The 14,232-nt window shown below is 41.4% G+C and overlaps 1 protein-coding gene across 1 annotated transcript in view; it reads left to right on the forward strand.

The window, feature by feature from the left end:
• CUBN (cubilin) overlaps positions 1-14,232 on the forward strand; it is a 258,475-nt gene that overhangs the window by 231,698 nt on the left and 12,545 nt on the right. The window contains exons 60-62 of the mRNA XM_059184039.1: positions 3,644-3,852; positions 11,896-12,058; positions 12,625-12,830. Of these exons, the coding sequence (XP_059040022.1) occupies positions 3,644-3,852; positions 11,896-12,058; positions 12,625-12,830 (578 nt within the window). The remainder of the gene's footprint in view (positions 1-3,643; positions 3,853-11,895; positions 12,059-12,624; positions 12,831-14,232) is intronic.

Genomic DNA, 14,232 nt, shown 5'->3' on the forward strand with positions numbered 1-14,232 from the left:
CGAATGTGCTGATGGATGGGAGTTTGCTGGATGGAGGAATGTGTAAGGACACGGAAGGTGATGGATTTATGATGCTAAGTATGTCAAGGTGAAGGGCTGATACTGGTGAAAAAGGTCATGAGGGAAATTTAAAAATATCAGTATAGTAAACGAATATTAGTGTCTTATGTATGAAACTATTTCATGATCACAGAGTTCTTTCTGATATGTCCTCTTATTGTTGAAATATAGAAATGTAGAACTAGTAATGTGGCAAAGCACTTTTTGGTAAAGATCCTTCTTTTGGTAATATTTATCTCTATATTTCCCCAAAGACATACATTTATGGTTATATTTGCTATAGGGGGAGGAGAAGCAAAGAGCAGTTGTACTATGTTTAAATATTAAAATGGGGGAAATTAGAGCATTTATAACCATTTACCGCACCAAACAAACACTGAAAGGATATTACCCATATAATGTTACACTTACACCGATTATTTGACTATGCCCTCATATAGCCTATTACTCCTATCATATTACTCAAATATAGTATGAATTATATAATTCATTCACATAATGTTATGCTCACCTCAAATATTTGAATATTTTGGCCAGGATTGTCTGATGGTAATGTTAATTCTCCTTTTTTTTTAAGTTCTATATATATATTCTATGAATTAAGCAACATGCTCCGTTATAGTTTAACAACTCAAACAAGCTATTTGGGTATGGATCGGCTATGGCCACAGTAATGTTGAGCAACAAATCAGCCAAAATTCAGTGGCTTATCCCTCTAGCATTTATTTTTATCACTGATGGGTTGGCAGACTGGTTTGTCTGCCTGTTCCAGGCCACAGGTTGATTGCACTTGGTTTCACAGTTCTGGCCCACTTCATATATGAGCTCTTGGTGGATGGAGCATGGGAGCACGAACTAAAAAACACAAAGCCCCTTTAAGACCTATTCTTACTTCAAGACCATTAATATTCTGAGACCTAGCACCAGTCCCTTGGCCAAGCCTAACACCAAGTGGACAGAAAAGCATGCTGTGTCCATTCTAATGTATTGCAAAGAGAAGGGCTAAAGAATTAAGAATCATCCAAGCTACCCATCAGTCTGCAGCAGCACACACCAAAGACTTTTGTGTTCTTGCTTTTGGGCTCCCTGGAGGGAGGGAGGGTGTGTCTGCCTTATGACATCAGTACTGACATAATGGTGCCACTGTACCCAGATACAATCGCCATCTTGCTCTTATTATTAGTAACAGTTCATAAACAAGGGGTGATAATATAGTCTAAACTTTTAAAAATAACATTTAATTTTTAAAGCTGATGCATTCATAGAGTAAAGCCCAACAATACCAATTTCCGGTATACAAACCTCCAACTCTTACTGCGTGCCCTTGCTGCCTCCAGCCCAGAGTGTAGCCACGTCTTCTCTATTGGTCTCATCTCCTCCAGTCCTACACCCCTCCTTGTAATGCTGCTACCAGAAATATATTTACATCATACTTGTTTAGAAAGGACATTCTGACCCTACCACTCTTCTAATCAAAAACCTTTCAGGTAGATCCCCATTATCCACAGAATCAAGTCTCAAGGTCAAGTTCTATCATCCCACAGTTGAGGCCCTCTGCAGGACAGCCCATCCTGTTTCCCAATCTTCTTGTCCTCAGGGGACTCTAGAGTACTCACTAAGAGAATTATGCTTTCCTCTGCATATAATGTAAATTCTTGTCCACTGCATCTTTGGATATAAGGTTCCATCTGCCTGGAATTGGCAGTATCAATTCCAGTTCTACATAGTCTTGTCCTGTTTATCCTTCAAGACCCAAATCAGATGTCACCTCTTCCTTGGACATTCTACATCCTCATAGCCTGAAGTCGTCTGTCCCTTCCTGCAGAACTCACAAGACTTCCCTGCCTCTTTTATGGTACCTGTTTTGGTGTTTTGTTTTGTTTTGTTTTCTGAATTGTATTATCATTATTTATGTATGCCTTATCAATGCTGTTGGACTACCACTTATCTTTTCCCACCTCAATACTAAATCTATTTCTTTCACTATTAAAACAGTATTTAATGGGGTGCCTGGATGGCTCAGTCAAATGTCTGACTCTTGGTTTCAGCTCAGGTCGTGATCTCAGGGTTGTGAGATCAAGACCTGCATCAGGCTCTGCACTCAGTGGGGATTCTGCTTATGATTCTCTCTGTCTCTCTGCCCCTTGCTCCCTCCCTCTACCGCCGTGGGCTCTCTCCATCTTTCTCTAAAATAAATAAATAAATCCTAAAAAAATTTTTTTTTTGAAAAAAAAAAAAAAAAAACCAACCCAAATATTTAATAAATAGATACGTGTGTCAATTCATTAATACCCTGAGTCATTATTCTTCCCAGCTCTGCATATCAGGTTAAGTGGTTTTCTTAAGTAACAGTCAGTCCACACTGGGTATAAAAGCAATGCAAACTCCAGTTCTTTCTTTTGGTTGCAGGCTTATGTCATGTGAGCAGAGTCATTAGCAGTATGTGGTTCAGCAGTGGGCATTGCTTTGGTTTCAGAATAATTTTGTGCTATATACCATCTACGGATTTATCAAGGACTGGGCCTTTGGAAGCTTTTCAACTCAAGGAAACGTCTGATTGTGCAAATAATCTATCTTTTTATCTGACTTTGAAGTTATGGACAGGGCAGTTTGACCTACTAAGTAATGCGCCTATCCTGAAAAACTCGCCACAAATTTCATACTTTGCCTGGGAGAAGGGCTGCCATTGTTTCCATTTCCTGCCAAGCTCCAAGGCCAAAATCTTAGCGCCCCCTAATGTTGCAAGCAATCTTTTCACCGTTAACAGGGACTGTGAAATGAATAAAACTATGTCCCATATTCTGAGGATTCAGTTCCATATTTTTTCATAGTTGACCATTTTGCCTTCTTGAGATTATTTTTTATCTCTTTTCTATCTTTATTATAAATCTTAAGGTTTTTATTTCAAAGTAGAATTTATTTATTTATTTTATTTTATTTTTGCCCTTAAAGCTCTTTTTCAGTTTGCCTTTTGGGGGAAAAAAAAATCAAATATAGAATATGTTTTAATATAAACTGGACTGTAGTTTTAAATGTATGTAGTGTTAAATGGCCCCCAGCCTCTTTCTAACAGGTAATTTACATAAAAGTTTTATTGGGAGCCAATTGTCTTGGAATGTTGGGTAAATTCTTCATAAATTCAGTTTTCAATCTGATAGTGTTCATAAAAGCAGAACATAGAAATAAAATATGTTCATGCTTTCCACATGTTTTGTTATGGAAAACACCTTATTTTCTAAGAAACTGGATTTTTCAACAATAGAAAAAGCTTCAATAAATCCCATCAACAGTTCTAAAAATGCATATAAAACTAAATATGGCTCCCCACTTTTAGGGGAGTCACCTTCTAGGTGACTAGAAGGGGGACTTACAGGAGCAGAAAGGAAATAAGTAACAAAAAAGCTAACGCAAGCTTGAGCAACGCTCACATAAGCCCCCGGAAGCCCAGCGCACCATCTGATAACATTCATGCAAGTGTCCGCAGAATAGAAACTATGTGATTTTTTTTTTTTTAACTCTCCATATAAAATTTAAGATCTGTTCTCTTTGGTTTGCACAGTGACGTGTCTTTGTTGTAATGCAGGGCCTCGGCAAGGATGTGGTGGTTATCTGACGGGTTCAAATAATACCCTCGCCTCTCCTGATTCTGACGCCAATGGAAGATACGACAAGAATTTAAACTGCATCTGGATCATCACTGCACCTGTAAACAAACTAATTAAACTTACCTTCAACACATTTTCTCTGGAGGCATACAGTATTTTGCAAAGATGCATATATGATTATGTAAAGGTAAGGCTATTCTATTTCCTAACCAAGTCTTCTGCCCAAGACTTTAACGTGGTATGTGTCAGTTGATACCATTCAGGGAGTCATGAAAATTTTGAGTTCCACTGATTTTTAAAATAACATATTCTATATGAATATAACATTTATTATTACAGGAGCACTGTCTTGATATCAGGTTAACCTCCAATATGGATGGCTCAGAAACATCTTGTAGCTACTAACACTAGCTTTAAGATTTCCTGTTCATCCATGCTTTGGCAAGAGAGGATCTATGGAAAGATGGGTTGTATGGACAGAGATACTTGAAAGACCTTCGGCAAATCCTAAAATGAAGTTTATATATTTACTTTCCATATTACTTGTAAATGTAGAAAATAACTTGGTTCTGAAGTCCCATTAAAAGCAAGTCAGGAAACTTTTCTGTTCAAGTTTTAGTGATTCATTAACATTAAATTATTGTATTTATAAGGACATATGAATTCAACCCCCACCTTCTTTTTCTTTTGTTTAAGTAATCTCTCTACCCAGTGTGGGGCTTGAACCCATGACCCTGAGATCAAGAGTTGTGTGCTCCTCCAGCTGAGCCAGCCAGGTACCCCTGAGTTCAGATTAAACCCTCTAAGTAGTATCAGCCAGTGTATAGTACTCCACTTTATGGGAGGCAACAACCAGCATGGCAAGTTTTGTGCCCATGAGAAGCTTAAATTTGATTGTAAAAATGATGGGCGATACATGCAAGTCAACAATACACTGTTCAGGGTAGTCAATATTGAAGTGCCAAGTAATGCACAGATAGAGGCTCAAAGCAACATCCAAATTTAAAAGGGAGGAACGTTCATGATGACCTGGCATGAAGAAGAAAGGCTTCGGAGAGTGAGGGAGAGGTTATTCAAGTCGGGAGAGGAGGCATTTCAGGCAAGGTGCACATCAAAAGAAGGTAGGTACAGAAGTTGGCATATGAAGGTTCTTAAAAGGGTGATGGGACTGACTTTACTGGAGCAGCGTATTCCAAAGAGTAGCAAGAAATGCAATCGCCTAATTTTATTGCTGGAGAAATACCCAGATCCCAAAGAATCTTGAAAAGTCAAACTAGGAAGAAAGGAAGGAAGGAGAGAAAGAGAGAAGGAGAGGAAAGAAAGAAAATGGAATCAAATTCATGCCATTCAAATTCTGTGCAGTTGAAAATAAGGAGGAGTTGGAGGTTTTCCAATGAGCGATATGATGAGAGCAGTGTTTAAGGAAGACTAATACGGAATCAGCATTTCAGGTGGGGGGTGAGCAGAGAGCCTGGAGGGAGGACCCCAGGAAGAGGTTACTTTTAGATAAGGATGGTACAGGATGGAGCTATCAAGCCTAGTTTAAGATGAACTTTTAAGTTTGAAAATTGTCTTATATTTTAAAGAAATTATTGTGTTTAATAAAAGGGAAAGAAAACTTGTAAAATATGTGTCGAACACTTAATTACATACTGTCATAAGCTCCAAGCCCAGGAGAGCAGGAGAATGTCAGTACTGTTAGGAGGAGACTATGCTTTGTAAGGTCGGGGTTCGGTTTGGGGGACAGCAGGGCAGACAGGTGGGCAGAGGATGGGTCGGGGCTCCAGCAAGAAGAGAGCAGCACGAACAGACAGGAGACAGCAAAGGAACACTTCTGCAGTCAGAACAATCGCTGTTTTCTTTCAGGAAGGCAGCATGGAGCTGGAAAGCCAGCCTTCTGCTTCATGTCCGGAAAAGTACGCAGTGAGGCAGTCAGCGAGGACAAAAGAGGCAGGACAAGAAACAGACAAGTCAAGGGAAAAAAAGATAAAAGCCATGAATAGTGGAGAGTCATGAAGGTCAAGGGAGAAGAGTTGCTCACCAAAGATGGGTGGTCAGTATTTTCAAATTATAAATTAGAGGCCAAGAAGGGAAGAAGAAGGAAAAACTTGTCAGATTGGATGACAACCATTTTTAACTAAAGTATGGGCACAGAAGCCAGATCAGGAGTTCCTGAAAGACTGGAGATAACAAGGGATTTCAGTTTAGGTTGAATTCCTTTCTAAAATAACCCCAAATGGCCAAAGCAGCAGCAAAGCTGGTATTCCAGATGCTTTGAGAGCTGCCTTGGTCTTACAGGGGCGGGGTGAGGGTGGGGTCATAAGCCCTAGAGGCAGGTGGTGTGGACTCGAACCCAGTGTCACCAGGCAGATTCCCTCACTGCCCCAATCCTTTCTCACTTCATCTAGTAAGACACAAATGAATAAAAATCATAATCAGACTTACTTTGCAAGGTTACTTTGCGGACAAAGATCATGCAAGCTAGACTGTTTGGCACTGGGCTTGAAATGCATTTAAAAACAAATTCAGGGGCGCCTGGGTGGCTCAGTTGGTTAAGCAACTGCCTCTGGCTCAGGAGTTCTAGGATCCAGTCCCGCATTGGGCTCCATGCTGAGTGGGGAGCCTGCCTCTCCCTGTCCCACTGCCCTCTCATGCTCTCTCTCTCTCTCAAGTAAATCAATAAAATCTTAAAAAAAAAAAAAAAAAAAAAGGTAAATTCATTTCCCCACCCCTGACCCTGGTTAATGCAAGATAGGCAGGCTGGTTGTGGAATCACTTTTTCTTAAAACATCAAAATAATTGATTTATACATAAATGACAGTAAAAGTAAATTTATGCAGGAGGTTTGGGGTGTGGTCCTGCTGGGAGGAAGGTTGATTGATATTCTCATCCTTTTCTGAGTGTGATTTGATACTGTTATTAAAGCAACTAGCAATTTTCTGAATTTCTTTAAGTCATTTGGGACAAAAATAGCAATATCAAAAACAAGGAGTTATCATCTAGTTTAAATATAAAATGTCTCCCTCCCACCCCTTTTCTAAAGAATTTCCGTTCAGATCTACTCTTGTTTTCCTTCTTGGGAAAGCATTTTCTCTATCCTGGCAACTTTTCCAGCTTTTACCAAACTGGCAAATCAAAGTATATGGCCCTTGGCATGTGAAGCCTGGAGACAGACATATTAAAGCGATTCTCTGCCATAAATGGGATGTTTGATTCCTTGTAGAGTGTTTCTTAGATACTATAATCAAATCGCTTTTTAGGAAAGCTAATTTAATTCAGTTCTGTAGGTCAATATGCAGATGAAAACATGGCAATTCCCTCATCCATTCATAATTATATCTCTTATTTTTGGAAGGGTTGATTTGAAAAATTGCTATGGTAACTGCAGTACATCGTGACTACGTGTTTCACCAAGCATTTCTGTTGAAATTAACATCACGTCCATTCCATAAAGGGTCATGTGGCACAGCGATGTGCCAGGCACCCCATGGCAGAGGTCCAGAAAGGTTAAAGATAGGATTCCCCAAGTTGCTGTCAGGAAAGTGGAAGAGGTTGTCACGTAAGCATATAAATTATCGCACAACAAGACAAAAGCCATAAATATAAGCAATGAACAAAAATAGAGTAGGTGTAATTGAGTCACTGGGGGATTCAGAAGAGGTTGTCTCCCTGGGACGGCTGAGCTGGATTTCGGAGGAAAGTCAGAGAAGCACACTTGCTTTTGGAGGGCCACCAGAGAGAAAGAGGGAAGGATGGACTTGCAGCTCTGTATGTAGTGTCTGACCCAATCTGCCAGCGGTGAAGCATTTCTCTTATGGTGAGCAGGGAGAGAAATGGCAGGAAGGACTCCGGGCTGTGACCCCGACTGACGACTGACGTTCCTCTGCTGGGAAGTATGGAGCTGGTGCAAAGGAAATGGCTCCTTCCTAACACTTCCCAGCATCTTCCCAGTCTAAGCCCTGACCGCTCGAATAGCCAGTATTTCATGGTGCTTCCTTGACTCTCTGAAGTGAAGGTCATCTGTGCTATAACCTACCCATATATATAGCTTCAAAAGCATAATATAATATACTAAATTCAATGAGAAGGAGAACTAAGAGGAGAGTATGTAAAATAGTGCAGACCTAAATACATAAATGCTCTGCTTCAGCTGTATTATGCCACATGATAAAGTAGTCCAATTCTTCTAGGTAGGATCACGGCAAATACAAAAGTATCCATTTAAACTAATAGCAACAGGCTGTAGTTGCAACTTAAATGCCAGTATCCTCACCGTCAGCTATAAGGATTTCTAAAATAGTGGAAAAACTCAAAAAAACTTTTCTAAACAAAACAAAGTCCAGTCTTCCTTCCACAGACACAGTAACTGCATTCTTGGAAATTTGGTGCCTATTAAAACTATGTGAAATGTTTTTGCATTCTGTAGAGTATGGATTTAGGTTCTGGGATTTCATGACAATGAACAGTTTTATTATACAAATGTCTAGCCAGATGTTGAAAAGTTACAAGGGACATAGTAAATCTTCAGTTGGCAGAACTGTCCTCTGAATTGCAGCATGGGACCTGCAGTGTGGCTTCTACACACTAAAGGTTAGTCATAGCCCCTAATTATCGTGATGACCCAGAAAACCTGACATGCTTGCAACCCTACTCCCATGAGTACCTCTGTCTTCACCCACTGGTGAAGTCTTAACCATTCAGTCTGTGGGCAGTCAGTGTTAGGAGATCTGCATTCTATCAAGGCATTGGGTTCCCTGAGCTAGTCCCTACCATTCATTCATTTCTTCATTCATTCATTCATTCATTCAGTAAATGTCTATTTGAATACCTACTATATTCTAGACACTACTCTAGGCACTGGAAAAGAACATCAAGATAAAAATAAATAAATAAAAATTTAAAAAATAATATAAAACCTCCTGTATTTACAGAACTGATTCTAATCACTGCTTCTTGTGGCCCCTCCTGAGACCACCAAGACCAACAGGACATTATTCCCTATAAGATTCCGAAAGGGGTCAGAGTTCAACCCCAAATCTGAAAAACCACTGTCTGTTCTCTTTCCCATCCCAAATTACACCCAGGCATGTCCGGCAGACCCTAACCAAGACTCCTCAGTAAAATAAAATTCATGGCGATACTCTAAAATGCAGCGTAGGGACGCTCCAGATAAGAATATAAAAATCCTGCTGTTGTCACATTCCCAAGGAAATATTAAAAGATAAAGCCCTAAGAAAATTAATGTCCAAAATGATTAAGTTAAATTTGAAATGAATTAAAGTCCAATGTTGCCCTTATTGTCTTATTGCCCTTTTGCATTAAAAGTTCAGAGAAAGTAAAATCCCAACATGGTCATCCCCACTTTTCTCCTCCCGTTCAAATTAACGGCCAGATAAAAACCAGAATCTGGTAGTAGTTGTAGTCAGAGGCTATCTCTGTGAGCAATTCCTTCAGGATCTTAAGTAGATTCTTAAATGCTCCATTATCTGAGTTTTTACAGCTGAGAAAACACACAATCCTTCTTAGTGCTTATCGACCCACCTTAGAACATAATCCAGTCTCCAGGCCTGATGGAGTTATGCCGGGGGGCAGGTCCCCCCAGAATGAAATGTGTAGCTGCGTGAGATTGTGCGGGTCTTAAGGGCATGATCCTCAGGGCATCCTAGTCCATATGATTCCCCACCTTCACTGCACGGTGTGCCTCCTGCCACACACCCTGGAGCTACCCTCCTTCGTGGAGGTCTACGCATCATCAGGGGCTGGAGCGCAGATGGAGGAATACTGGCTCCAGCTTCACAGGAGTCTGGAAGCCGGTGTCAGTGGTCCAGAGGCCACCAGTTATCCAGTTCAGCTCAATGACAAGAAATCGTTCTGTAGCGGTGAATGAACTGATGCACACAGCAGCGGGAGGCCAGGCACTATGCAATTTCTGTCTGTCACATTTACCAGTTTTCTATTCAGAACCCAAATCAGGTCCCAGAAGACACAAAGTCTTTCTCGCGAGACATAAGGAACTCCAAGGCTGTGTCCCAGGGTGCTGGCTCAGTCCTGCATCCTCTCACCCAAATGCCAGGCAGCCCGAGGGAGTTGTGGTCTCTTACATGCCTCTTGCTCGCTTCTGGGGCCGTCTACACCACGTTCTGTAGGTTGGGATGCCCTTCTTCCTTTTTAGGTATGGGAGGTCTCTACCTAATTTTAGATGCCTCTTCAAATGCCTGAGATCTTTCCTGACTCCATCATCTGGGTTCTCTTATTACATTTAAATCCTTCACTGTAGTATTCACCTTTAGAATTGACATATATATATATATATATTTTTTCAGTATATGGATCTCTTTTATCAGTTAATGTCAACGAATGTCTTGAATGTATGGAAAGTGCCTTATACATCCTTGTACACATAGGACCTAGCACAGAGGAAGAGAATAAAAATAAATATAAATAAATGAAAATAAAAAATAAAAATGCTTGTGAGTATGAATCTAATGATACAGGTGGCAGCCATTATCGCAGTGTTTTAACGTGTTTACCAGAAAAACTACCTAAAATTTGGCACATCTCCTCTTCTATAAAATGAGGAGGATAAGAGACTCCATCCAGTCTCTTCTGGCTCTAAATTTACTAAAATCCCATGTAAGCAGGAGAGACAGTGCCACCTAGTGGTCAATTGACTTTTCCGCTTATTTTTAAATGACTATACATTCCTAGCATTTTAGAATAATGTGATCGTGAGTACTTTGGAGTTTATAACACACCATAGTGCTGTTATAAATTCAGTGTTTGGATCTACACACACATACTTGTTTTAGAAATACCGTGAAGCTGACTCAGCTGGAGAAACTGAATTTCGGGTCATAGGCTTGAAAGAAATGTAGGTGTCCACCGTTTTGACAGGCAGGTGTCTGTTGAAGATTCCTATGGCTGGGAGTTTTTCTGGATGCTGGTGACGCCATTGTGAATAATCAGTCTTCCCACCCAGGGGAATCGCATTTTTATTGGGAGAGAGACGAGAAAAAGTAAATAAACAACAAATAAGATATGTTTTGATTATAATAAGAAAATAGATGTTGGAGTTCCACATAGGGTTTAGTTCTCTGAGGAGGTGACATTTGAGCTGAGACCACATGACAAGAGGAAGTGGCCCCTTCCAGAGCTGGGGAGAGAGGAATTGTTCCCCATGCTAGGAGCAGCTAATGTAGGGGGAGAATAGGTCCAGGACGGGTGGGTGCTGGGAGAGAGGGACCAAAGCACTATTCATTTATTAGACATGTACTGGGTGCCTTTTGTGTGCTTTCTAAAAACTGGGGACACTGCAGGGCACAGATCGGACAGCAACCTGTGTTTCCATGGAACTAGTGTCGTCTTCAGAGAAAAGACAATAATATAAATAATATATGTACTATGTGGAGATAAAGGCATGCTCTAAAGAAAGAACAAAACAGGAAGGGAGAAAGGGAATTGGGAGTGAGTTCACACTTTAAGGAGGGCGGTCAGGGCGGCTTTAGTGAGTCGGTGATGTTTGAGTAAAGTCCTGCAGCAACGAAGAGAAGTGAAAGATACCGTTGTATAGAAGAGGAATGTTCTAGCAGAGGGAACTGCAAATGCCGCAGCTGTAAAGCAGCAGCAAGCCCGGTGGACTCAAGGACAGAGAGAATGATGTGGAGACAGTTAGGTATCAGATGGGGACAGTCAGAGGTGGCGTGGAAAGCAGGGGCTCTCCGGCCTTGATGGCCACTGTAATGGCTTTAGCTTTCCTATTGAGCGGCTGGCAAGCAGTTAGGAAGGTTCTGAGCAGTGACCTGGTCTGAGTTACATTTTAACTGTATCCTGGGACTCACCTCTTGAGGAGAAGCTAAAAGGGGACAAGAATGGAACCAGGGAGTCAGCAGTGAGAACCCAGGCACGAGATCTCAGGGGCTTGCCGCTATGTGGCGGTGAGGGCCACAGGGTGGGGGCAGTGACACTTCTGCTGACTCTAATGACATAGTAGTTTCAAGTCAGATAGGACTTTCCTAGTGAGAAAGGATTTGTAGGCATCATACCAGGTTTTTACTGAAAATCATTAAATAGCATCAATTCAATAGCAGCTGTTCCTAGGTTAAAACTCGCTCTAACAACATCAGTGTAAGTTTCTTCATCATGACCTGGTGTGACTCCATGTCCATTTCAGTGTAAGATATGCAACTTCTTTGTGAGTAATGGAAAGTGGATGAACTATGTTTCTTTTCAGTTGTACGATGGAGATAGCGAAAATGCCAACTTAGCTGGAACATTTTGTGGTTCCATTGTACCTGCTCCCTTTATCTCTTCTGGTAACTTCCTGACGCTTCAGTTTGTCAGTGACGCAACTTTAGAACGGGAAGGATTTAATGCTACGTATACCATCATGGACAGTGAGTAAATGGAGACATTTTATGTTTTATGAAACGTGTACTTTGCACTAAAAATAACGCTATGCTTCTACAAATGCAATGTTAATTACTAAACTCAATGTTAATTACTAAATCCAGAGTTAATTCCTATCTAAACTCAATGTCAGTTTCTGAATACCATGTTAATTACTCTGTGGTTAATCGGTGATACAAATTAGGTATGATTCTTTTTTTGTTTTTGTTTTAAAGATTATATTTAAGAGAGAGAGAGGGCACGAGCAGGTGTTGGAGGGGAGGGTCAGAGAAAGTGGAGAAGCAGGCTTCCCGCTGAGCAGGGATCCCAATGGGGGCTCGGTCCCAGGACCCTAGGATCATGACCTATGCCAAAGGCAAACACTTAACTGACTGAGCCACCCAGATGTCCCTAAATTTGTCATGATTCTTAGTGAAAATTACTCTACCTTCTTTATAGAATGATGTAACTACAGTTCTTTGGGATGGAAGGGTAGGGAAGGCTAAATTTTAAATATTGTGTGTATGTGGACCCATGAGTAAAATTTGTCTTATAAGCTCTACTCTTTTCTCAGTGCCTTGTGGTGGAACATATAATGCAACTTGGGCCCCGCAGAGTATTTCATCACCCAATTCATCAAACCCAGAAATCCCACTTTCCATGTGTACTTGGGTCCTTGAAGCCCCTCCGCATCAGCAGGTCAAGATAACAGTGTTGGCCCTGCGACTGCACTCCGAGGACTGCGACCGGAATTACCTAGAGTTTCAGGACTCACCTGAGGTAATGATCAGAAGACACAGGACAGTCCCATCTGTTTTTTCACCAGTATTTGCAAAACACGTGAAATAATGAGGGCATAATTGAATAAATTCTCAAACCTACCTCCAGCTTAATGAATCCAAACCATGCATATACAGCCATATATTAAAGGGATTAAGAAACTTGTACTTGGTCTTGTAGGTGAGGAGCTCTCAAACTTCCTTGTGCATAAGAAGCATCTGGGTGTCTAGATAAAATGCATATGCCAGGGCCCTGCCCTCCAATGCTGAGTTCCCCACATAGTGCCTAGTCATCGAAATTTCTGGTGAACATCTTCAGTATTCTGCCACTGGGGCTCCAAGGACCATACTCGGTGCAAGGTTGTTTGACACCAGTCCGATGGGACTATATTCATGGTCATGTAAGAGAGAACAAAAGAAAAAATTGTTTTTGTTTAAAAAAAAAAAAAAAAGAAGAGAGAGAGAATTGTCCATGGGCTAGAATGCTGAGAAGACAGTTGGATGAAGAGACGTAATAGTAACAGAAGGTAAAGTAAAGAGTTGGGTGTCATCATTCCACGCATGGGTCAGTAGCTAAAATCACAAGTCATGAGTTTATCCACAGAGGCTGTGTAGTGTGGAGTCATGACTGGACATGGGCCCCTGGGAAAACCCCCCCAGGAATTCCTGCATTGTCTTTGAGCAGTTTGAGGAGCAACTAATCTGCTTCAGGTCATTCCCACAGTGTCATAGTCAACCCCCCGCAGGCTGGCAATAGCAGAGGGTCTGATCTGTCCCTTCCTGAGTTTGGGGGGGTCCTCCTTACTATTTACACATGGATCTTGGTGGTGGTAGAAAAATCCAGTTTGGCTGACTCCAGTTGGAGAGGCCTGAGAGGAGCTGGCTACTGAGCAGACACTGTATTTATTCGATCTCCAGAAACACAGGCACTGAGATATATCCCAGGCTCCCACTGTGGCCAAGGTGTGAGGTGATCACCATTTGGTCGGCAGTAGTTTTCAGATTCCCTGGCGGTAACCTTCCTACAAGGTCTTCACGCCAAGCAGAACAAGGTCCTTTGGTTAAAGCTATTTCAATTTCCCATTGCTTCCCAAAGCCGAGGTGATGGGAATCAGGCCAGACTCCCCTCTGAGTAGGGAAAGGCTATGTACAGGGCACAAGACAGCTCTGGATGGTAACAGCAGCTGGATGGGCCCCAAAGAAGACCCAGCATTTGTCATGAATGAGTAATGTCCTTTGACTGAATGACTAAAGGAAAGAACAAAGGATTTCAGCCTGGGTAGGTTGGGAGGAAAGATAGGAAAGTGACTGATAACTGGGAGAAACTGGAACGCTCCTGGTGTCTGAGAGTAGGAGGAGAAGATACAGTTGGAAGTTCGTGGCAGGATCGTGTGACAGAGGCG

The sequence above is a fragment of the Mustela lutreola genome, chromosome 8 (genome assembly GCF_030435805.1).
Source record: "Mustela lutreola isolate mMusLut2 chromosome 8, mMusLut2.pri, whole genome shotgun sequence".
NCBI lineage: Eukaryota > Metazoa > Chordata > Mammalia > Carnivora > Mustelidae > Mustela > Mustela lutreola.